The sequence below is a fragment of the Alexandromys fortis genome, unplaced genomic scaffold (assembly GCF_014885135.2).
Source record: "Alexandromys fortis isolate MF-2015 unplaced genomic scaffold, M_Fortis_MF-2015_v1.1 scaffold_155, whole genome shotgun sequence".
In the NCBI taxonomy this organism is placed as follows: domain Eukaryota; kingdom Metazoa; phylum Chordata; class Mammalia; order Rodentia; family Cricetidae; genus Alexandromys; species Alexandromys fortis.
In genome coordinates, this window is record NW_026068052.1 from 1,208,084 (window position 1) to 1,234,540 (window position 26,457).

General features: G+C 38.4%; 1 protein-coding gene across 3 annotated transcripts in view; it reads right to left on the reverse strand.

Moving 5' to 3' along the window:
- The window catches only part of Kif4a (kinesin family member 4A), a 115,299-nt gene that overhangs the window by 86,193 nt on the left and 2,649 nt on the right, over positions 1–26,457 (reverse strand). For all 3 annotated transcript variants that reach the window (XM_050119659.1, XM_050119660.1, XM_050119657.1), the window contains exons 4-7: positions 16,447–16,637; positions 14,212–14,301; positions 11,475–11,641; positions 11,159–11,253 (exon numbers count right to left, since the gene is read on the reverse strand). In XM_050119659.1, the coding sequence (XP_049975616.1) occupies positions 11,159–11,253; positions 11,475–11,641; positions 14,212–14,301; positions 16,447–16,637 (543 nt within the window). The remainder of the gene's footprint in view (positions 1–11,158; positions 11,254–11,474; positions 11,642–14,211; positions 14,302–16,446; positions 16,638–26,457) is intronic.

Below are 26,457 nucleotides of genomic sequence, written 5' to 3' on the forward strand. Positions count from 1 at the left end.
AACACAGAGGAATTAATAGTTCTCAATCAGGCTACTAGTTACTAGGACTTCTGCTATTTTCTAACTATGAGTTTGTTTAATCAGTGTATTTCTAAGGAACTATTTTTAGAAATGAGGTAAGTAAATGTAGATCAAAGATATGGCAAGAATATGCCCTCCATACACACACACATACACACACACACACACACACACACACACACACACACACACAATCAGTGATTCAGACTGGGAAATTCTTGAAGACTGCCTCAACTTTTCAATAAATAAATTCCCAAGAACGGGACGGGAAGAAGAGGTAGGTGAAAGCGATACCTCCAGATTTAAAAATATCTCACAATCAGGATGTGGTACATCACAATTGTAACCCCAGTTTTTTGTGGACAGGGGCAGTAAGAGCATGAGTTTGAGACCAGCCTGGGCTTAACAGTGAGACCCTGCCTCAAACAAACAAAACAAAAAACCTAGGGCCTATCAAACAATGACAAGACATGGCTCTTGTTTAGATTTTTATTCATATAAAATCTGAGATAATTTAAATAGCAAGTCATTTCAGGCAAGAATCTTTTTTTTTTTAAATGTTCTTAGCTGGGCGGTGGTGGTGCACACCTTTAATCCCAGCACTCGGGAGGCAGAGGCAGGCAGATCTCTGTGAGTTCAGAAGCCAGCCTGGTCAACAAGAGCTAGTTCCAGGACAGGAACCAAAAGCTACGGAGAAACCCTGTCTTGAAAATCCAAAAAAAAAAAAAAAAGAGTTCTTATTTTCTACATATGCACACTGAAATAAGTAAAACAAGACATTCAAGATTTGTTTCAAAATATTATCAGGTTACAGCTATAACACCCTGCATGCAACTATCTTGTCGAAAACTATCAGAGAGTGAAAGCAGGTAGGATGCAGATAAAAAGTCTGGCCCCAAATTAATCACCATTAAAACTGCTTGACACACCTGAGGGCGTCATCATACCAGTCTGGCCGCTTTGGTACATGCTCATAAAACTTTTTAAAGGGAAAGAGAAGAGGCAAACTCAGTTTCAACCCAAGAAGTCATACAAAGAATATACAATTCAGAACCCAGAAGAGGGTGAAAGTATAAGAAAAAAAAGTAAAGCTAGTCAACAAATCTGTCAAACTGATAAGAAAAGTAGAGAAGACATACAAATGACAAAAACAAACAAAATTAGAGCTAGAGAATAGAAAGCAAATTTATTTGCAATATTATGCCAATAAATTTGAGAATCTACACAAAATGAATAATTTTCTGAGAAATATAAATTAGCAAAATTGAATCAATATATAGAAAATCAAATCATCAAAAATATTTTTGAAAATATTTCCCATGTTACAAGAATGGCATTAAAGAAAAACTGAAAATGTTCCAAATTATTTTATTTTCAAACTAAAATTAGATGGGAAAGCACACATACCAAAAAAAATTAGAGGCACTCTCTCACAGAGCCAGACTTGCAAAAGTCCTAAGTCCTAAGACAGTTACCCTAGCTGTGTAGATAAAGAATAATAACATTTCATGATCAATTCAGTAACTTACAGAAAATCTATTTTTATAATCTTACCAACAGTGTAGAAAAAAGGACACTACCTCATTTCCAATCAAGATAAAATCCAGCACTAATGTGTTTCTCTCCTTTTCTTCTGTTTTGAGATTGTGTTTCATGCAGTCCAGGCTGCACATGATGATGACTCTGAACTCCTGATTCTCCTGCTTCTACCTCCCACATCTTAGGATTATAGTGTGCCTATTATGTCTACCTGGTACTCATTTCTTCTTTAAAAAATATACAGCTAGGGATGGAGAGATGGCTCAGTGGTTAAGAGCATTGGTTGCTCTTCCAGAGGACCCAGATTCTATTCCCAGCACCTAAATGGTGGCTCACAACTCTCTCTTTCCTGCCTCTATGGACACCAGGCACACATGTGGTGCATAATCATACAAGCAGGCCAAATACCCATAACATGTAAAATAAAATAATTTAAAAGTTCTACTACTTACAAATTAGCACTAAAAGACCACTTCCTTAACTTGATAATGGCTACACGCTATAAATGTACAGTAGACAGCCAAGAGTAAAATAGTTGCAAACTTTCTGGTTAGAGCATAAAAACAAAACAAAAAGAAATACAAGAATGACACCATCGAGGCCACCCTTTTTGTCAAGATGGCGCTGAAAGCGAAGAAGGAAGCTCCCACCTCTCCCAAAACCAAAGCTAAAGCGAAGGCCTTGAAAGCCAAGAAGGCAGTGCTGAAAGGCGTCTACAGCCACAAAAAGAAGAAGATCCACACATAGCCCACCTTTCGGCGGCCCAAGACCCTGCGGCTACGAGGGCAACCTAAATACCCCCGGAAGAGCGCGCCCAGGAGGAACAAGCTTGACCACTATGCCGTCATCAAATTCCCCCTGACCACCGAGTCAGCCATGAAGAAGATAGAAGACAACAACACACTTGTGTTCATTGTGGACGTCAAGGTCAACAAGCACCAGATCAAACAGGCTGTGAAGAAACTCTATGACATCAACGTGGCCAAAGTCAACACCCTCATAAGGCCCGACGGAGAGAAGAAGGCGGATGTTCGGTTGGCTCCTGATTATGATGCTCTGGATGTTGCCAACAAGATCGGAATCATCTAAACTGAGCCCAGCCGGCTAATTCTAAATATACACCTTTTCACCATAAAAAAAAAAAAAAGAATAACAGCATCACTGGCACCACCTAGCATAATCCTGAAGAAGTTAACAAAAGAAGAGAGGCATAAACATTTGAAATAAAGAGACCAAAATATCTAACTGAAAATAATGATGGAGAGGCAAGTGGATCTTTGTGAGTTCAAGACCAGTCTGGTCTACATGAGTTCTAGGCCAGCCACTTTAAAGTCAGAAAAAAAGAACAGTGGAATGGAGTTAGGTTCCAGACAAGATCTAAAAAGTAATATTTTCCTATACAGACATAGAAAACAGAAGTACTCAAAATATCAATAAAACTATAATATTGTGTAGAAATCCTAACAAGACATGCAGTGTAGCATGAGTAATAAAATCCCACCCAGAGACAGATATTGGGGTTCAAGCTGAAGATCAGTAAAGCAAAGCAGCCAGCCACTGGCTCTTACATCTACCTCAGACCAAAATGAGCGATTCTGCTTCCATGAACCCTCAGATTGAGACTGAAAGTGAGGCCTGTCTCCTCCCATTTTATATTCCTCTTTAGGGCTGGAATTAAAGGTGTGCACCACTACTACCCAGCCTCTATGGCTAACTAGTGTGGCTGCTTTGCACTGATCTTCAGGCAAGATTTATTAAAACACAAATAATATATCACTATATTTCCCCTTTTGTCTAAAATAAAAAAGGCTATAACTAATAAAAAATTATATACAATAAGTACAATAACTATATACAATATATACAGGTAATAAATAGATCAGCAATGTCTAGTTCATTTGCATTTGACAAATTCAGGAAAAAATACTTCATATCTATCCTATCTTGATGAGTTCAAAACGTTGTACCTAATTCACTTTCTATCCTGATTTGCCTTATCAAATTATCTTTTAATGTCTCTTTTTATACTTTATATACCTTTTATACTTTACACCTCTTTAGTGAATTTCTTTTCTGAGTCTGGTAAACAAGAAAAACTATAAATATAACTATCAGGTCTTCATCTACCTCAGAGATCCGAGAAGGAAATATTATTAACTCAGTAAGCAGGAAGTGTAAGCAAGTGACTTTCAAAAAATGTGAGAAATGACAAAAACAGCTGAGTGCCTGGACAGTCACCCAAATGTTGGGGCATCCATCTTCAGACTACAGGCCTAAAATAACTGACAGACTTTTCCATGAAGCAGGACATTCTGAAGCGCTGTCCTATTTTGTCTTGACAAGATTTGGCAGTCACTCTCTTTTGTGCCCTCCTTATCTCATTAGGACAGCATACTGTCAACAGTGAAGGCGAGTGCATTTTCTTGCCCAGAGGCTTACTTTTGTCACAAAGAAAGTAAACTCCATATGGAGTTTCTTCGATGCCCATCAACTTCTTTGAAGTAGACTGGGGCTGCCAGAAGCAGACATGTCTCATTGTCATAAAAAATAACCTAGGCTATTAAAACATCTTAAGTGCCATATTCTGTAGATCTCTGGAGTGTTTTGAAGATTACTTGTCTATTTAAAATATATTTGACCTTGAAAACATACCTAATGTGACTACAAGTGTGATTGTAATAGGTGACTAATTACTAACCTGTATTTTTTATTATCATAAATAATTGATAATAATAACTTTCAATAACTAGAAATTTGCATTACATTGTTAAATGAGCTGAATTGGTACAGTGCCTTGAACAAGATTAGAAAGATGTACAGCAGGCTTTAACAAAATTAATTTTGAATTTGTATCAATATACAAAACAACTTTTGAAAGCTCTGTCTGCACTGGACCAGGTGGGTGGGAAGGATCAGGTGGAAAATGAATGGAGGTAGAGAGAGTACTAGGAGAGACTATTAGAATTAAGCGGCACCTTGAGGATGAGCTAGAAACCTAGTGCAATGGAAACTCCCAGGAATCTATGAGGGTGACCCTAGCTAAGACTCCTAGTAATAAGGATTACAGAGCCTGAATTGGTTATGTCCTGTAACCAGGTAAGACTTCCAGTGGAGAGACTGGTACACCGGCCCAACCACATAACCCTCCACCTACAATTTATTCTGCCTACAAGATGTGCTAGGATAAAGGTGGTACAGAAATTGTGGGAGTGGCCAACCAATGACTGGTCCAGCTTGAGACCCATACCACCAGAGGGAGTCCACCCCTGACACTGCCTGGAGGGCCAGGACCCAGAGGCTAGACAGTCCAGAAATCTAGGATAGAAGCAAACATAACTGACAAAAAAAGTCACTGAAATGATTCCTAATGACATTCTGCTGTACTCATAGATTGGTGCCTATCTCAACTGTCAGAACTCTAGATCTCAGTAAAAGTATGCTATGAAACCATTTGAATTGTGAAAATGTGAACAAGTGGGAACCCTCATACAATGGAGATGTAAAATGGTACCAAGTATGCTAGAGTTTGTTAATCATTTTCTTATCATCTTAAGCATGTATTTACCCTCTTGAATTCCTAGGTATGTCCTGGAGAAAAATTAAAACATGTTCACAAAAGGGCACATAAATGTTTTGAACAGCATTATTCATAATGGATAAAATTTGAAATAATTCACCAACGTAACAGAAGTCAAATCATTATATAATCAAAAGCTAGAACATTATTCAGAAATACAAAAAACCAATTACTAATCAAAGCAAGAATATGAATAAATCTAAAAAACATTATACTGGGCCTGAAGAACTTAGCTCAGTAGTACAGCACTTGTCTAGCATATGCAAAGGCATGGGTTCAGTCGTCAGCACTGCAAAGGAAACACAAAGCTCAATATATTGAGTAAAATAAGCTAGGTGTGTGTCACACACACTACATCATCATAGCTAAAGGAAGTCTAAGAATGTCCAAAATTACTATGGGGCCAGAAAATAGTAATTGGCTGCTTCAAGTAGAATGGGGGTAAAATGGGTGAAGGAAATTTCTGAGTGGGCTGGCAATGTTGTCTAATGTTTGGGTAGTTGTGGGATCTCTCTCTGTGGCTAAGGAAATCCCCGGAGGGTAGGTGCATTTCAGGGATTTCCTTGCATGGAAGCCTGGAGAAGTCATTGAGTGAAGCTTTGAAGGTGAAATCTGGATTGCCTTGGAGACCCCAAGAAGTTAGAGATGCCAGAGCTGTGGGAAACCTGCTGAGGAGAGCTGATAAGAGGGAGTGGAACCAGCCCAAGAGAGAGAAGTGCACTGCAATTACCATAGCTGAAAGAAGTTGGAGTTCTGAAGAGTGTTTTGACATCAGACAGAAATACAGAATTTATTCTGAACGGTTTTGGTATTGCTTTGGTCAATATTACCTCACTATGTTTCCTTTCCTCCCTTTTGGAATAATATGCCACTGTATATTGAAAGTATGTGATCTGCTTTTTGATTTTCATTTTATGGGGGGGGTTATAGTTAAGAGATTATCATAAGTCTCAGAAGAGTCTTCTGAACATTTAAACAGTGTTGAGACTGATAAACTATGGGGACTATTGAAGTTGGACTGAAGGCATTTTACATTATGATATGGCTAAAAGTCTATAGGGTCTAGGGAATAGAATGTGGTAGCTTGAACAAAAATAACCTCTTATAGGCTCATATGCTGAATAGTTTTACTTTTAATATGCAAGCATACACACACACACACACACAAATGACTTTATGTGTCTATATAAAACTTAGGATCCACAATGAGAGAAAACATATTTTTCTTCCTGACTTAATTTGTTTAATACATTTGATTCTATTTTCCTGCATGTTGCAGAACTATTTTCTTTTTTGGCTAAAACAACTAAAATCTACTTTATTTTTAAATGATTATTTACAGATGAGCATGTGTAAACATAGAAGCCAGAAGAGGACATCAGGTGTCTTCCTCCATCATTTTGTGCCTATTCTTTTGAGGTAGGGTCTCTCCTGAAGTTGGGATTCATGTTTTCTCAACTAGGGTGGAAGCCTGCAAACCGCAGTAATGCTCATGTCTCCACCCCATTCTGAGCTGTGAGTATTGACAAAATGTCTGGCTTGTTACAGGAGTGCTGTGATTCAAACTGTGGTCCTCATGATTGTGCAGTAAATTCTCTAAACTGCTGAGACACCTCTCTAGCCCTAGTCTCAAGGTCTTACTATGAGAGTCCAGTCTGGCCTAGAATCTATAATCCTTTTGTTTCAGCCTCATTTTATACTTCGCTAATCTTTTTTAATCATTCCTTATATTTGAATGGACTAGAAGTGCTGACTTGCTGGATTAAGTGTGCCATTGGGGGCGGGCTTTGAGGATTCAAAAACCCATGCCAGGCCCAGTCTCAGTCTCTCTACCTTTCTCTGCTTGTGGATTAGGATATATAGCTCTCAGCAATTCTCCAGCACCATATCTGCCTGCCACCATGCTCTCTGCCATGATGAGAATGAACTAAGCCTTTAAAACTGTAAGCAAGCACCCAATTAAATGCTTTCTTTTACAAGAGTTGATTTGGTCATGGTGTCTCTAGCAATAAAGCACTGACAAAAACAACTGTGAAGTAATGGATATACTAATTAGCTTGACTGTGCTAATAATTTCACAATAATATTATCAAAACATGATACTAAAGGTAGTATAAACAACATATATGATGTTTATTTATAAAAATAAAACTCAAGCAGGCGGATCTCTGTGAGTTCTAAGCCAGCCTGGTCTACAAGAGCTAGTTCCAGGACAGGCTCCAAAGTTACAGAGAAACCTTGTCTTGAAAAACCAAATAAAAGAAAAAAAACTCAATAAACCTAAAGGGAGAGAAAAAAAAAATCACTCCAACAGTAGCTAATTCTAAATGTTCAAAGAAAATCAAAATAATTGGGGGAAAGCATATAGAAAATTTGAGGCTTGCTCAAGCAATGAATAAATGCTAACGCAGAGCTGTAAAGTGCATGAGTGTGGAAGGTGTATCTCCCAACATGTACAAAGTCCTTGGTAAATGATGGGAGATTTGCAAGTCCAGCATTTAAGGAAACCTGTGACTAATCATTAGCTAATCGCTAAACTAAGTAAGCAGAAACTTCTGTGATGGCAAACTAGAGAAAACAGAAACTACACAGAATTAACTCAAGAAAGTTACAAAACTGAAAACAAACCAACAACAACCAAAAAATATATGAAAGCATAAAAATAATGCAACCATGTCAAAAATGACAAAAAGGCACTTGATAAATACCCATATATAATAAAAGCAATGCTCAGCAAACCAGAATTAGTGCTTCTTCAACATGTGTGAAGGCTTCTATGTAAAATGCATAGCAAACATACACTAAATGTAGAAAAAAAACTGTTGTGTTTTTTTCTCTTAAGGTCAAGAACACGACAATATTCAGACTTAATATTTCTATCAAATAATGCATTGAAGCTTCAAGCAAAGACACTTAGGCAGAAAAGGAAAAGCCCTAAAGAAATAAAAGCATCCTGATTGGAAAAAAAGAAGTAAACTTCTCTCTTCACAAATGGCATAATCCTGTAGACAGACATCCTGAAAGACCTAACCAAACTATTAGAACCAATAAACTGTGCAGGTCAATGGATACACGATCAATTATATTAAATTCAATAAATAATTTTTAAATGAAATTAAGAAAACTTCAATTTAATAGTGCTGAAATAATATTTAGAAATAAAATTAACAGAAGCATTAAATACTTAAAAAAAATTTAAAGCTCATTAAAAGATAGTAAGGAAAAAGGACAGTGTTCCCGACTATAAGGCTGAACACGGCTGAAGGAGCAATGCTCTACAAACAGACCTGCTTATTGTATGCAACACCTCTGAAAATTCCTGTTTGCTTCTTTGCAGAAATCAATCAGGCTGATCCTCAAATTGCAATGAAAATTTAAAGAACCATGAATAACCAATACAATCTTTAAAAAAAAACTGTTAGAGGCATCGCTTTTCTCAACTTCAAAACTTACTACAAAATTACAGTAATCAAGTCAGGTAGGCACTGGTGAAAGAGACAGATCTACAGAATAGATTGCTTCTTACAGGGAGATCAATGAGATTTAGTAGGGAAAAAATAGTCTTCAAATAAATAATACTGGATATCTAGATATGCGCATGCAACAGATTGGAAATGAGGAAATAATCTTAACACGACATTCAAAAACTAACTGAAATGAATCAAACATAAATAAACGGTCATTTTCCCCAAGAAGATATACAAATTATCAATGAGTACATGAAACAATGTTTAACATACTTAGCCATTAATTAAATACAGATGAAAACCACAATGAGATATTATTTTATATCTACTCGGAGGGCTAGAATTAAAAAAAAAATGTAAATAACTGGTACAGTGGTACGTGCCTTTAATCCTAGCCCTCAGAAGGCAGAGACAGGAGGAATGCTCTGTGTTCAACGTCAGCCTGGTGTGCATAGCAAGTACCAGGCCAGCAATTCTATTCTTAGATTTATACCAAAGAGAAATGAAAATATATACCTTTAAGAAAAACTTGTGTACAAATATTCATAATCAATACGGTAACACATGTGTGTAATCCCAGCAAATGGGAGGTGGAGGCAAGAAGATCAAAAGTTCAAGGGCAGACTGGGCTACATGAAACCTGGTTGAAAAAAATTCATAGCAGCATTATTCATAGTAACCAAAAAGCAAACAAAAACTGGAAACCACTCAAACATCAGTCAAGGGAAGAATACATCAATAAAATGTGTGAAATAGGGCTGAAGAGATGGCTCAGAGGTTAAGAGCACTGACTGCTCTTCTAGAGGTCCTGAGTTCAATTCCCAGCAACCATATGGTGGCTCACAACCATCTGTAATGAGATCTGGTGCCCTGTTCTGGCCTGCAGGAATATATGTAGGCAGAACACCATAGACACAAATAAATAAGATGTGTGAAATAATTTTCACTGAAAAGGAATGAAGCAATGATACATGCTACATGGATGAACTATGAAAACATGTTTTGAGAAAAACAGTCAATCAAGGGCTGAGGCACTCAGGATTAGCATGCAAGAGAACCTAGGTTCAATCCCTAGCACTGGCTCAAAAAAAAAAAAAGTCAATAAAAAATGGGCACATAACTACATAATTCCTTCTATATGAAAAGCTCCAAAGAGTCAAATTTGTAGAGGGAGAGGATTAATAAGTAATAGGGAGGGGCTGCTAATGAATATTAATTTCTTTGGGGGAAGAATAAAAATAACCTAAAATTTATTTTGGTGATGGCTAAGAACTCCTTATGAACAACTAAAATTCACTCAGTTACATGTTTTAAAAAGGGGACACTACTCATAACTTTACAAAAAAGAAAGTTAAAATGGAGTTAACAAGTAACCCAGAAATTCCATTCCTATGTATATTCTCAATATATATTTAAAAGTTTGTCTGGGGTCAGGCATAGTGGTGCACACCTTTACTTTTAGCACTCAGGAGGCAGAGGCAGATGGATCCTAGTCTATATATAGTGAATTCCACCTGAGCTAAAAATAGAGAGCAAGATTCTGTCTTAAAACAAAAACAAACTGTCTGTTTGAAAACTTATATAGAGAGACTTAGAAAAAATATTTACAACAGCCATCATTGATAATTGATGAAAGGACAAAATGTGGTATATCCATACTGCTGAATACTATTCAGCAATAAAAGGAATGAGTACTGATTAATATGCTAATGTGCTTACCTTGCAAATCTTACACTAAGTTAAAGAAGTCAGTCACAAAGGTACTATATTTCATCTAAGGATAAATGGGAATGGGGGATGGGTACCAACAAGTTGTGATGCTTTTCTTCAAGATGATAAAAGATTCTGAGATGAGGCTGTGGTGATGCCTGCACTGTTCTGTGGACATACTAAATCAACTGACATGCACAATTTTAAATATAATATGTTGAATTATATCTCAATTATGTAAATCTCCCAAAGAAAACAACCCGGAACTAAATACCTGAAAAAAGAAAAGGAAGGTATGGGTATGAGACCTTTGAAATTACATTACAAAGGCTAAAATCCAAAGTGTGAATAGCAAACAAGAAGAGTGTGTATAAAACTCATTCAGAAATGAAAGATGGATGCCGAAGGGATAGTTCACGTATATCACTGGGTTACTGTCATACTAGATGGTTTCCAATAACATCAACTTTCACACTTCTCTAGTCAACAACTTGAACAAAGATGGAAACCATGTTGATAAGGTTTACATATGGCAACATCTGTAAGGGACAGCAGATACTTGTAACAACAGAACTGGAATATTTTAATTATATATGGGTGGAGATAAACCTAAAATTTATTGGAGCAGATGAAATCAAACCAAGGAAGAGGTTCAAATTTCATACCTGAATTTGTGAATCAGTACAAGGGTAAGAAATAATTTTTCACCATTTCTGAAAGTAATCTCAAATTTGAACTGTAGATATTATTTAGAAGGTAAACTGAAATAGTCCTTTCATAATACCAACAATACCAACAAAGGCATGTACATTTTTATCAAGAGCTATGACCTTAATTGTCTCACCCTCTTTCAGACGATCTCCTTCAGCCTTGGTTTTCTTCTGTCTCTCTGAGCCAGCAAGGTCTACAAGATGCAGCTTGGAACGAAAATTGCTGTTTCTGTGATGATAACAGGAAGACACAGTGAAAACAATACATGAGCTTGAAAGCAGCCGAGTTATCAAAGCTAACTGGCTAGCTCTTATTTCTTTCAAGACAGTAAAAGTAGCTCCAGCGGTCATTAATGCTCATCATTATAACATCTAAATGTCAAATCAACGGAAAAAGCCACCTGACATTCAGCCTTCAAAGCACATGACAACTGTGATGCTCTAACTTACTTGTCATTTTTCTTTCTTTGTTCTACGGAGATCGTAAAGATGGCATGCGATCGAGATGACTGGGAATTCATAGCCGTGGAGGCCACAGTCCTGGAGTTGTTACCCTGCTCTAGACAGTCAACAGTGTCCGAGGCAACTAGCACGGTCTTCTCCGTGAGTCCCACAATCTAATTTCAAGAGGAAAAAAAAAGCTTCTTTGATTCATTCTTTTCATTCTTGAATAGACGTAAAGGGATTAGAGAATGGAAAATGCCTTCCTGTTCCAGGAGAATATCATTATATGCAAGGCTGGAAAAACGAGAACTTTTAATAGGGAACTATACGATGACATCTGAGAAGCAAAGTCTCCAATCTTACCTATAAAGTTGAGAAAAGGGGTACTAAATATAGTGCTGGAGTTAGAGAAGGTCTCTAAATCTTGGAGGGTAAAAAGTCAACATTTGCTCCAAAAGAGATCAAGTACAACATAAATTGCAATGGCATTTCTCTTTGCTATTTTCTCCTCCAGATGACTCTGTTCTTTCCTGTACCTCCAATCCACTTCATACTCCATTTTCTCCTAGAGAAAACAGCATGGCAGTTTTCACCGGCTTAGGAAGCCACAAACATCAAGTTTTAGGCATGGTCCTTAACTACCTGAGGGAACTTACACAAGTCAAACTCTCTTGGAGCTTTGGGGTAGGGCTGACAGGACTGTATTATTATGAGGTTCCTGCTAGCCTTAGTATACTATGAGTATATTCCTAAATCGCTATCTGTGACTCCAATTTCTTCTCCTTTATTTCTAGTTGCTGACTACTTATCCTTTGGAATCAGGACATTATAAACAAAATTCATCTTGCTTCCTTCCACCAATACTAATTCTCCTTACTATGTCTCATTTCTATTAACAGCTCCACCCTCATAGTCTCAAAACTTCAAATCACTGTCAGTTCCCCTTACTCCTTCATATCCCATGTATCACCAACTCAGATATTATCGGGAATCAGCTACTTCTTTTTAAAACCACATCCACACCAATATTACCTCATGTGCAAAACACAAGGCAATAACTTCCCCAATTGCATCTTCATCACCCTAGTCTTTCTCCCATTGGGTTTATTTTCATTTCCAGTCAGCCTTCCTAAAATGTCAGCATACTACTAACCCTTATTGTAGATGAGGTGGATACAAAGACACTTTGAAATTCTCTCTGAAGTTCTGGGAGCAACAAAGTTGGAGAGATACACACATAAGACTAAAAGCCCAGTATAAGTAGCCAGGGCAGTGTTTCCTTCAGAAGCTTTACATAATTACGTACTGTTAGTATGGGCTGGGGAAAAACTAAGTTGTCTAGGCTGGCTTCATAAACTTTTCCTAACACAGTTCTTTTCACTTCCCAGCCCAAGTTTCCTATCCTAGACAGGCTGGTCTAGGCTTATTTTCCTTTCCTGCTATAGTTACTCCTTACTATAAAGTCTTTTTATGCAAGTTATTGTGTAAGGGTATGTGTACACACACAGCTGCTACAGCAATACATCTGCTGCCAAAGTACATGTGCAGAGCTCAGAAGACACTTGTAGGAGTCAGTTCTCTACTTCCACCTTGTGGGCCCCAGGGCTCAAATAGTTACCAGGCTTGGTGGGAAGCATTTTTACCTGTTAGGCTATCTCAACAGACCTCCTGTTTGATTGTTTCTTAAATGCTATCTGGAAAATGTGTAAAAACTTATTCTTACACCAATTTGTGCCAGGAACACATTTTTTTTTTGAATCACATATCTTGCCTCACACAATGTCTGCCCTGTCTTCATGTGGGGCACATAAAAGATCTTAAGATATAGTCAAGATGTAGTTCAGCACCCACATTCTTCCTGGTGATATATTTTGCCCAGATTTCTTATCTTTGTTATCCAAATTATCTTCCTGTATATTTCAAACTTACCAGGCCTGGTATATTTCAAGTGTGGCTTTAATACCTGGATAACAGGAAAAAAGACTCAGAAAGACTGGCACCTAGTCTTTGCTACACCTTAAATAGTCACTCTCTGTTCTTTGTGACGAGCAAGAAAGAAAGTAGTTAAGCTACAATTTTCCACACTTCCCCATGCCTGTTCTACTCAATGTCATCCACTCGCAGCCTCTGATTCTTCTAGTTCTGAATACTCAAGCACCGCACCTAGACCATATGATCAAAGTTCTCAGATAAGTGATCATTTCCTTATGGGGCTATATACTCTAAATTGCTGTATTTCGTTTTCTACTTTTTAAAATCATTCCAGAGCCCAGTGGTGATGTTCAGTAGAATTTTCTATGATCGTGGCCATCTTACATATCTGTGCTCAACAACAAAGTAGTCAGAAGCAGCACAGAAAAGTGACCCCTGGATATGTGGTTTAGTGTACCTAAGGAACAGATTGTTCAATTTTAATTAATTACAAGTTAAATACCTTCTTGTAGCAAGTGGCTACCATACTAAAGGGCTTAGTCTCAGGACGCTGTAAACAATATTTAATTGCTTCTACATCCTTCAAGAAGAAAGTGATGATGCTGGATACAAATCTTTCTTTAATTTCTTCTCACAAGAGCACTCCTCTAGCAATTCTAGCTTATATAAATGAATTAGGGCCAAACAAAACCTGAAAGACTAAGATGTGGGCAGTCACTAAAAAACCAGTGGCAAAAAAGGGAAGTGACCTTTATTACTTACCAACATTTGTAATAACATCACAAAAAGAAAGGAAAAAAGTAAAACACACCTTTATGCCTTCTTTTGGATCCTCCCGGATATTTATTTGAGTTTTCTCACGAGATGGACATAAAAGGTCCAAAATTTCTTCATTGTAAATCTGATATTGTTTAAAGAAAGTGGTAAAAATATGTTAACAGTGGCCATCTCTGTGGGTTTCACAATCATAAGTAATTTTTAAGAATAATATATATATTAAAGAAATATATGCTTTTATACATGATAGATAGCTAAATAGAAAGAAAGGAAGGGAGGGAGGGAAGGAGGGAGGGAGGGAGGGAGGGAGGGAGGGAGGGAGGGAGGGAGGAATTTTAAAGCCTTTAATGGCTGTGGGTATAGGTCTGTAGTAGAGCTCTTCCCTTGCCTACCATGCACAAGGCCCTAACACTGCAAACAACAGATACAAAGGAAAAACAAAGTAGAGGAGAGAGAGAGGAGAGGAGGAAAGAATAGAGACAAGAGGGGTGAAGATAGGGGAAGACTAGAGGGGAGGAAAACAGAAGAAGGGAAAAGGAAAGGGAGAAGAGAAGGAGACGGAAGAGGGGAGGGGGAAAAGAAGGAAGGGATTAGGGCAGAGGAAAAGATAAAGGGGAGGAAAAAAAGGGCTTTATATGTATTAACTTCATATTAAATTCATATATTGTAACAAAATTAATACCGCTTTTAAGATAAAGTCTCTTGGAAATAACAGGCACAGGAAAACTTAGTTATATGGGTGTTCAAATTCAGTTCTATTACAAAAAGATTGATTTGTATTTTAATTATGTGTATGTCTGTATGTATGTTGGCATGAGCCTGTGGAGGCCAGGAGCATCTATCTGATCCCCTAGATCTGGAGGAACTGAACCCAGGGTACTCTCCAAGAACAGCATGTGTTTTTAACCACTGAGACATCTCTCCAGCCCCCAAATTCAGTTCCTTACTGCTACCACAACAGCATCACTTTACCAGTTAAAATGTGAACAATGGTTGCTTATGATGAGGAAGGGTGGAAGTTGGGAGCAAGGGAAGAACTGAAACTAATGCTTCAATAAAACAGTAAAACTTAAGTACTTAAGAGAATGTTTCATACATGATGAGCTCTACACCTATTTACTGTTATTGCTGATGTCATTTTTAACACGCTAGTTTCTCAAATCATTTCTATATTCAATTACCTTGACCAAGGCTGAGTCAATCAAAACTCAAGAAGGCAAAGCTAGATGGGGTTGGAGAAATGGCTCAGTGGTTAAGAGTGCACTGCTCTTGTAGGAGGACCCACGTTTAGTCCCTAGCACCCACGTTAAGCAGCTCACAACTTCCTGTAATTCCAGCTCTGGGGTATCCTTTGTCTCTTGACCTTGTCAGGAACCTGCACTCACACATACCCACATACACACACACACACACACACACGAATAAAACAAATCTTTAGAAAATAATACGTAATTGTAATCATCTTTAACCTCCTAATTTTATCTCTTATACTCTGTTAATATATAACAACTCGACATCAGGATGAACTATTTACATACAATTTACAATTAACATGCATAAATTTTGCAAGTTTAATTCTTATTCCTCAAAGCTATCACTGCATCACTGCAGTAGAACCAATAAACTAGCTTCTCAGAAGCCAAATTCTCTAAATATGCCTTATGCCTTTGGGTATCATGAGGTTAGATACAATTGGCCAATCAATTTTATACTGATATACACTTCAGGTTCCTTTAAGGACAGGGTCTTTAAAATCTTGTTAATCCACTGAATCTCCCATGTACATTATCTATCTGAGTGCCCAGATCAGGGTCTGGCACATAGTAGATGCTCAATAAGTATCTGTTGAGTAAATATATTTTATCACCACTTACAAAGCATAATATTTTGCCTGATTTTTACTAACATTCTTCATGAAGCAGCAGCATTATAACTCAAGCCTCAGGAGTAAAGTGAAACGGAGCACTTTTCTGCATACTCCACAGGGAATCAGTGATACAAGCCAAACTAAAATTAAAGAATTTCTATATATTTTTGTATGGAAGTGTCAACTCTTATAACAATCAGATTAAACAGATTAATTCTAATTAAGAACTGGGTTGGATCCAGATCCAACTGAGAAAGTAAGTTTTTGCTATCAATTTATTAAAATGCAATTTACTAAAAATTCAATTTACTAATTTGAGACATGCCAGGAAAAATCTCATTTCAATGTATTTTTCTACTCAAAGATAATCTTGAATTCAGAATAACAAGATAAATCACTTACCTCCAAGTAAGACACTTTCAGAGTAAATTCAAAGTCGCTCTTTTTATTAATTTCTTGGAAGAGAAGCTGTATTACCCTGGGAATGACTCCGATAGTTGATTCATGTTCTTGCTCTGCAGTGTATGCACCTCCCATTGAATAGGTTTTTCCAGAACCAGTCTGCCCATAGGCCAGGACAGTTGCATTGTATCCTGGGAAAATAGAAGCCACATGGATAGCAGTGGCTTTCTTAAGACAGATTCCTTTAATAGCAGCTACAAAGAAGAGTTCTGTGGGTTCTATAATTTTATATTACTCAAGAAAAGTAAAGAAAATTACTGGTCTGAAACTGCACCACCTTTTGAAAGTCCTTAAAAGCTAGGAAGTCAAATACAGATGTGGGGGCTGAAGAGATGGATCAGAGGTTAAGAGTACTCAAAGGCCCTGAGTTCAATTCCCAACCACCATAGGGTGTCTCACAACCATCCATAATGAGATCTGGTGCCCTCTTCTGGTGTGTAGGTATGCAGGCAGAACACTGTATACATAATAAATAAATAAACCTTTAAAAAAAAAACAGATGTGACTAAGATAATAAAGGTAGCCAAGTCACGGTAAAAGCCTTTCAAAGATTTATTCTTGAGGATTTATACTCCCTATTTCGAACAATTCTAAATTATGAAAGGTAAAAAGTAAATAGAAGTCTCAGCAGCTGTGTATGAAAGCACATTCTTGTATCCCAGAATTCAGGTGGCTGTGACAGTATTAAAAGTTGGGACTGGGGCTGGAGAGATGGATCAGTGGTTAAGAGAGTGGCTGCTCTTCCAGAGGACCCAGGTTTGATTACCAGCCCCCATGTGATAGCTATAACTGTCTGCAACTCCAGTTCCAGGGAACCTGATGCCTTCATCTGGCTTCTGTGAACAGCAGCCGAACATGTGGTGCACAGACATACAAGAAGTCAAAACAGCCATGCACATAAAATAAAAAGAAATAAATCTTTAAAAAAAGAGAAAGAGATGGGATAGGGAGAGAATTTGAAAAGCAGTAACTTTTTTTTAACAACTGATGAAAAATCTCTCTCTGAACTATCTGAACATACATAGACCATATTGTCAGGATCCATGCAGAAATAGCATTTAAGTATGATTAAATGTCATATTTATCCTTTGCTTTTATAGACTATTAATAAGGAATAATCCATTCTTAGATGCTCATGAGCCAGGCCTAGTAGAGCTTTTCTGTTAATGCCAGCACTTTGGAGAGTTCATGGCCAAACTGGGTATGATAGAACACATTTTTAATCCCAGTATGCTGGAGAGAGAGGCAGGAGGATCTCTGAGTTTGAGGCTATCCAGATCTACACAGTGATAGTGAATTGTAGGCCAGTCAGTGTAAAACAAAGAGACCTTGTTTCAAAAAAAGAAAAAAATTAGGGTCAGATTGAGTTACACAGGAATACTTTTGTCTCTAAAACAAGGGAGAAATTTTTTTTTTAAAAGTCCATGATATAATGAGCTGAAAAAAAGAGGTTTAAATAGCAGGTTAAAAGTAATTTAAGTGAAGCTGGGCAGTGGTGGCGCACAAGTCTTTAATCCCAGCACTCAGGAGGCAGAGGCAGGCAGATCTCTGTGAGTTCGAGGCCAGCCTGTTCTACAAGAGCTAGTTCCAGGACAGGAACCAAAAGCTACGGAGAAACACTGTCTCGAAAATTTCCTTTAATCCCAGCACTTGGGAGGCAGAGGCAGGCAGATCTCTGTGAGTTCGAGACCAGCCTGGTCTACAGAGCTAGTTCCAGGACAGGCTCCAAAGCCACAGAGAAACCCTGTCTTGAAAAACCAAAAAAAAAAAAAAAAAATTAAGTGTAAATAAAAATACAGGAAAAGATCAAAAGGCTATAAATTCACATTGTGATGATTATCTGTGACTAATAGGATGGTAAACAACTTTTAAATTATTAAATGGGACGCACTGTGGAATAGTGTCTGTATTTCCTATTGCCTATATAATCTGCATCGTTTGCAGACAAATAAGATATATACCTGTTTGAGCTTAGTTAAAGTATTATTTTCTACATCTATTTTTATTTTCTGCCTTGCCAGAGAATACGGAATACTACTTGTACATTTCCTTTTATACCATAAATTTTGAGTTTTGACTGAAACTGGAAGCAGATAATTCCAGCTATAACTACAGCAATATTTTTTTTTTAAAAGAAAACAATTAGGGGCTGGAGAGATGGCTCAGAGGTTAAGAGCATTGGCTGCTCTTCCAAAGGTCCTGAGTTCAATTCCCAGCAACCACATGGTGGCTCACAACCATCTGTAATGGGGTCTGGTGCCCTCTTCTGGCCTGCAGGCATACACACAGACCGAATATTGTATACATAATAAATAAATAAATATTTTAAAAAAGAAAACAATTAGATAACCAATGAGTTATTCACACATTAAATTATTATAACTCACTAATTTAGTATAATAGCTAAAGAAACTATAAATTCAAATTTACTTCAACATCTAATAAATACCCCAAAAAGCCATCCCTTATGAGAGGATTAGACACAGTCTAAAGGCAACTCTGTTAAAACATCCATTATATTTTTGTCAAAGCTGTCATTTACTTTTTACCCAGATAATTTTGAAGCCTAAAAAGAAAAATCTTGGGGCTGGAGAGTTGGCTCAGCAGTTGCAAGTACTGGCTGCTCTTCTTTCTAGAGGACCCGGGTTTGATTCCCAGTACACACATGGTGGCTTACAACTATCAGAAACTCCAGTCTCAGGAAATCCATCGTCCTCTTCTGGCCTCTCCAGACACTGCAAGTTATGTGGCATACAAATATACATCCAGGCAAAGACATCCATACATAAAGCAAGCAAACAAACCCACAAACCCCACAACTTTTTAATACCTAAAAATAGAAAATGAAAAAAAATCTTTAAATTTTGAAAAAAAAAATGTAGGCCAATTTAAGTGATAACTCTGAAGTTTTTAAAAAAATTTTCTGTCCTTGGCTTCTCAGCAGCCCTCATTGTCCGCCATATTCTGAGAGTCCGGTTTTATCCCATGCTTTTTCAGTCGCAGTCCAGCTGGCCTTGGTGAGCTCCCAATAGATCAGCCCCACTGTCCCATGGGTGGGGGCAGGGAACCCTGACTGCCCTTCAGACTGGAGAGGGAGGGGGAGAGGAGGGGGGGNNAAAGGGAGACGGGGAGGGAAATGGGAGGCGGGAATTTTTTTTTCAATAAAAAATTATATTTAAAAAAAATTTCTGGTGTGGTAGTTCAACACCTTGAATCTCAGCACTTGAAAGGCAAAAGCAGGCAGATTTCTGTGGATTTTTAAGACAGCCTGGTCTATACAAGTTCTAGGCAAGCTAGACCCTGTCAGAAGAGGAGAGGAGAGAAAGGAAGGGGAGGGAATTTCTACTCTAAACTCTTAACCTGTAATCGGAAGTTTCTAATATATTGCTGCTATAATCTGATGACTGTCGGGCAGGATATAATATTCTATAACTTTCTACAATATCACAAATGCAGATAAGCAACAACATCTTGGGAAACCAAGTTTTAGTACTGTGTCAAAAACACTCAGGGACTCTGGTACCAGGAGTTCAGAGTATAAGGGGATACTATTGAGCTGAATATAAAAAGACAAGATGTGTTTTTGCCATTAAGGATGGTGTTAAACAACACATGTATATCTGTGTTCATATATTCATTTGTATTTTAATAAATAAAGCTTCCCTGAAGATTGAATGCAAAACAGTCACACTAGTCAGCCATATAGGTCAGGCAGTGGTTGCACACACCTTTAATCCCAGCAGCCACACCAGTTAGCCATAGAGGCCAGGAGGTGGTGGTGCACGCCTTTAATCCCTGCACTACAGAGGAATAGAAGGCTGGATGAGAGAAGAACTCACTCTCCTTCAGTCTGAAGATTTTATAGAGGTAAGAGCTCTCTAGTGGCTTGGCTGCTTTGCTTTTCTGATCTTCAAGTTGAACCCCAATATCTGTCTCTGGGTTTTTATTATTTGTGCTACATATCTGAATCACTTTATACTTGCCATTGTCTTCAAATAATACAGTTTAATCCTCATACTTCCCAGGGTAAGAATACAAAAGAAGGGGCTGAAGGAATGGCTCTGTAGTTAAGAGAATGCACCGTTCTTCCAGATGACCTGAGTTCAACTCCAAGCACTCATTTCAGGTGGCTCACAACCAGCGCCAGAGGAATCTGACACTTCTGGCCTCTACGGACACCTGGACTCATGTGCACAAACTCACACACCAAGAGAAAGGCAGACAGGCAGGCAGGCAGAAGAGACACACACACACACAATTTAAAATAATAAAAAATAGATAAATAAAAAGTACAACTACTGTACTTTTACTAAACTATGGAAGTGCATTTGTGGAAAATGACCAGATAGTGAAGAGTCTAAAAAAATATTGTTTTAGAAATGACCAAAGCAAACAGGGGTGGTAGCTGGGCATGGTGACTCAGGCCTGTAAGCCTGACGTATAGGAGAATTAGGAGCTCTTATGTGGCTTGATCTGTTGGGAGGGCTGGCAGTGGGATCAGGATGTATCCTGGGTGTATGAACAGGCTTTTTGGAGCCCATTCCCTATGGAGGGATATATTGGTCAGCTTTGATACAGGGGGGAGAGGGACTTGATCCTGCCTCAACTTGGTATGCCAGACTTTGTTGACTCCCCAAGAGAGAGGCCTTACCTACTCCAAGGAGTGAATGGGGGATAGGATGGAGAGAGGTGGGAGGAGAAAGGGACAGTGGGGGAACTGAGGCTGGTCTGTAAAATTAGGAGCTAACAGCTAGTCTCTACTGCATTAGAGAATGAATTCAAAGCCAGCATGCACTCGATGAGACTATTTCAAAACAAATAGCAGAACATATGTGATATGAAGGGGAAAAGAGGAAAATAAGGGTGGGGCTTTAATTACAAAGGAGCCAGAGAGGACAATATGGGAGAGGGAGGATAGAGGGACAAATAACACTAAGGAAAAATGCCTTAAGAAATCATACTATTTTTATTAATTACAAATAGTACATATAAGTTTATTTATATGCATATATAGTTTAAATGAACTTATACCATTTGGATTAGCAATGCTCCCCTTCAAGAGTCATAGATTATCTAAACAAAACCCTAGTACTAGACATGAGAAACCTCCTTTCAAGTTGTTGGTCAGAGGAGACAAGAAACTCTCAGTACAATACAGGCTACTGCTATACATTTCAGAGGCTGAAGGTTAAATCCCTATTGCTGAAGACACCATGAACTTTGGACACTGGACTTGGAGGATCTACAATGGATCTGACCTGAACGGGAACTAGCTTTCATAGCATAGGAAGGTGCTATGCAAACTGCAGAGCAAGTGAAACAACCAATAGTCCTACCTAGCTGTGAAGCTTATGAACAACGGCCAGCATTAACCTGATATCCCTAAAGGTCAATAAGTGACACTCATATCTTGGTGCTAAGGCCCCCTCAACAGGAAGGAAATCATGCCTGATACTTGAAACCTAGCCAACTACCCAGAGCTAGTGAGGCATGGATCTTGTAGAACCTACTAAAGCTACTTTACTAAACAAGTGTAATTTCAAATTGCATTCTAAATGCTTATCCTTCTACCCACAGATAAGAGAGGCCCTCACACTTTGGAGAAGCTTCTCTTTGCTAAAGAAAGAGACCATTACAAGAAACTATAACTGTTCAAAATACAGAGACACCTCATCATGGGGTGCTCTGCCCCAGTGGGTACATACACAACACAAATCCTCCACCTAAGGCCAGGGAACATGGCAGACAAGGGTGCAGAAAGATTGTAAAAGCCAGAGGAGCAGTAACTCTGCTGTGAGACTGTGTCACCTAGGAAAGGCAGAAAGGCTTCTCCTACAATATGTCAACAGTATAGGTGCTAAACAAGACCCAAAGAAGGACAATACCAACAGGCATGCTAACACGGAAGGGAGAAAACTCACAGGGCCCCACTCCTACACAGAGAACTACAGTCAATTAACGACTGCTGAGAGATGAATAAGTCTTTCCCAGGGACGATCCCCTTAATTGGTTATCCATACCAAGTGGTCAGTCCTGAAATCATATATAAAGCAACACTATAGACTCAGCAGGTTCTATTTACATATTATGCACTGGAGAGAGAGAGAGAGAGAGAGAGAGAGAGAGAGAGAGAGAGAGAGAGCGCAAGTGATAACAATTAAAAAGGGGCCATGCACTTAAAGAGAAAAGGAAGGGGGAATAATTTTAATTATTGAAAAATAAATTGGATGAGGAAGAGAATGGAGGGAAGAAAGAGTTAATTAGACGAGAATCAAACAAAATCATGTAAAAGAGAAAAGTAATTAGAAGAGAATTAGAAACATGATGGTTTTCCAAATATGCAAAAAAAGCAAGAAAAAATTAACCTTACAGTGGGAAAATTTGGCAGATTAATACCTTGGCCAGAATATCAAAATGAATACCAGCAAAAATAGGGCAAATAAAAACCATGTACTGCCTAACAGGAATCAATGGGAATACAGAAGCACACCTGTGGTGTTTAGTGCTAAAAACCATACAGCTCAAATTTTATCATGTCAGATAAAGCAAACAGACATACAAATAAGTGCTCTGTAATCTTAAGTATCAAGACAATGAAAGTAAAGAAAGATTCAAGAACTACTTTATACCTGAGGACTAAAGAACATGATTTTTGAACTAAATCATTTTGCTATTAAAGGGTATTGCTGAAACAACTGACAAAATTTGAATAGCTCTAGGGATTAGATGGTAGCAATGTAATAATGCAACTTCTGTATGACAGCTTTGCCATGTAATTTTGACTCTTAGAGGAAATACATGATCAAGTATTCAGCGGTCATTAGATCAACAACTTATCACAATTGATTCCAGAAAAAAAAAGATGGCTTCTTTAAGCCCTGGGCTCGCTTCCCAGCACAGAACAAAGCAAACCAGGGATGGAGGTACACATCTGGAATCCAGACACTTAGGTCACAGGGAGACCCAAAAGTTCAAGGTCATTCCTGCTTATTTAGTGAGTTCCAGGAAAGCCTGCACTGCCTGAGACCTCGTCTCAAAGAAAAAAAAAAAAAAACAGGTTGACAAGATGGCCTGGTGAGTAACAGCATTTACTCCTGAGCCTGACAACTGGCATCTGGGCCCTAGAACCCAAATAGTGGAAGAACTAACTCCTGCAAGTTGTTCTATGACCTTCACATGTTCATTGTGACACATTAGCACATACAATTCACATTAAATAAATGTTAAAAAAAAAAGTAAATGAATGAATAAAGGCTGGGTCTGGGGAGATGTCCCAGTGGGCAAATTGCATGCTGTGCAGCCTGAGAACCTGAGTTGAGATCTCTAGCAAGCTACATAAAAACTGGACATGTTAGCATATAGCTGTGTAAAGCCAGCACTAGGAGGGCAGACACAGGTGGATCCTGGGGACCTGCTGGCCATTCATTCTAGCTGAAATGGTTTGGAGAGAGACCCTGTCTCAAAAAAGAAGATGGAGGGCTGGAGAGATGGCTCGGCGGTTAAGAGCATTGGCTGCTCTTCCAAAGGTCCTGAGTTCAATTCCCAGCAACCACGTGGTGGCTCACAACCATCTGTAATGAGGTCTGGTGCCCTCTTCTGGCCTTCAGGCATACACGCAGAAAGAATATTGTATACATAATAAATAAATAAATATTTTAAAAAAAAGAAGATGGAGAGCAATAGAAGAAAACACCTGTTAACCTCTACATGCAATAAGACATGCATGAACAAGGACATCTGTATACACATGTGCATATACTTCGATATTTAATATACCCTGAGATACAATATCATTTAAGTTTTGCTTTTTTTTCCTTTTGGTTTCATAAGACAGCTCACAACTACCCAGAACTCCAATTACAGGGTATCCGGTGCACTCTGGCCTCCGCAGGCACCTGTGTGCACATGGTGCACATAAACTCATGCAGGTACACATATAGTTAAAAAAATTTAATCCCAGCACTCAGGGAGGCTTAGACAGGCAGATCTCTGAGTTCAAGGCCAACCTGGTGCTGGGATTAAATTGTGAGCTGCTTGATGTGAGTGTGGGGAGCCAAACCTAGGTCGTCTACAAGAGCAGTAACTGCATCCTTTTTCTTTTTGGTTTTTCAAGACAGGGTTTCTCTGTAGCTTTGGAGCCTGTCTTGGAACTAGCTGTTGTAGATCAGGCCGGCCTCGAACCTACAGATATCTGCTTACCTCTGCCTCCAGAGCGCTGAGATTTAAGGTGTGCGCCACCACTGCCCAGCTAGTAATTGCATTCCTAACCACTGAGCCATGAGTCCAGTTCCCATGGTATTATATTTAAAGGATGAAAATACATTTGACTAGCTGTTGCTTAGAAGGCTTGAGCGTATCTAGAATGATGAGAACGATGAACTAAGATCACTGGGTAGAAACTAATGGGAGATAAATTTCTTTTCAGTATTGAGATCTTTGTTGCATAAATAAAGTTGTGTAAAAGCTGATAAGTTCAACAGATGGATTTCAATATCTGGGGGAACACATGGTAGGAAAGGACCATTTCCTGTAAGCTGTCCTCTGACCCCCCTCTCCCACACCGTGACACACACTCACACAAAGTAACTGTAAAAAAAACTGAGTTGTCCAAAAGAAAGCAGCCATCGAGTGGGCTACTTAATGACAGTATGACTTCTCTGTCAAAGAAAAACTTTAAACAGACATTGGAGGTGTGTTGTAGTGGTGCGTGTATATAACCCCAACACTTTAGGGGTAAAGACAGAAGGATCAGAAGTTAAGGGTCAGCTTCTGCTACATAACTATCTAAAGGTCAGCCTGGGATAAATGAGACCCTGCCACAAACAAGACACTGTAAGTTCATCTAATTCCTATAGCAAGGCAGGAAATCCAAGCAGATAAAGAGGAGGAAAGAAGATGGAGTCAGGCTGACACCACGTAGCCACCCAAGAAGCAAGGGGTAACAAACTAAGAGCCTCGAGGTAAAATATAAAATACAAATTGGTTAATTTAAGGTATAAGAGTTAGATAATGGGTGGTCCTTGGACTTCCCACAGGGCAGAGAACCCTGATTGCTTTTTGGGCTGACGAGGGAGGGGGACTTGATTGGGGGAGGGGGAGGGAAAGGGGNGACTACTCACCCCCCTCTGGAGCTCCAGCTCCAGGACATGGCCTCCTTGGGCACCAGGCACACGTGTGGTACACATACTCACATACAGGGAAACACTCATGTACAGAAAATAAAAAGAAATATAACCCTTTGAAGAAATCCATTATCGGTGGAGAGAAAAAGAACATGAAGTTCAGTGGGTATGGAGGCGGGAATCAGAGAAGACTTGGGGATGGCAAGAATATGATCAAAATTATACATGAAAATTTAATAAAAAGCTATCAGTCAAAAAGTAGAAAGAAAAAAGAATATGCATGTGTGGATCTAAACTATCTAAATCTGATGAATCAAACTGCCTCAGATCTTGGATTCTAATTATCGTTTTTTTTACCAAAAAGCAAAGCAAAACAAAGAGCAATAAAAACAAAAACAAGCATCTTTGAGGAAACTACTAATTCCAAGGCCAGGGGAAAGGTGTCAATGAAGACAGGTGTGTCTGGTATAAAAGAGCAAGGCAAACATCTGAACTGTGATGAAAGAACAGCACACCCAGCCTGAACAGCTCTTACTAGGTAAAAAGTAAATAATTGGGCTCACCCTGAGGAAATAAAAAAATAATTCTTTTATTAATCATAGTCATTCTACAATAATAATCTATGAAGCTATATTGACATAAACAACATGTGGAAAGCATTGTGAAGATAATGGCATATGCATAATTTCAAAGTATAGTCTACACCAAAACACTAATTAGTGCTTATAACTTACGATGGGAAAATCTTTCTGTGTACTAATTTTATCAAGTAATCAAAGACAAAATTTAACCAGGAGCAACCTAAAACTATGTGAGGAGAGCAGCAAAG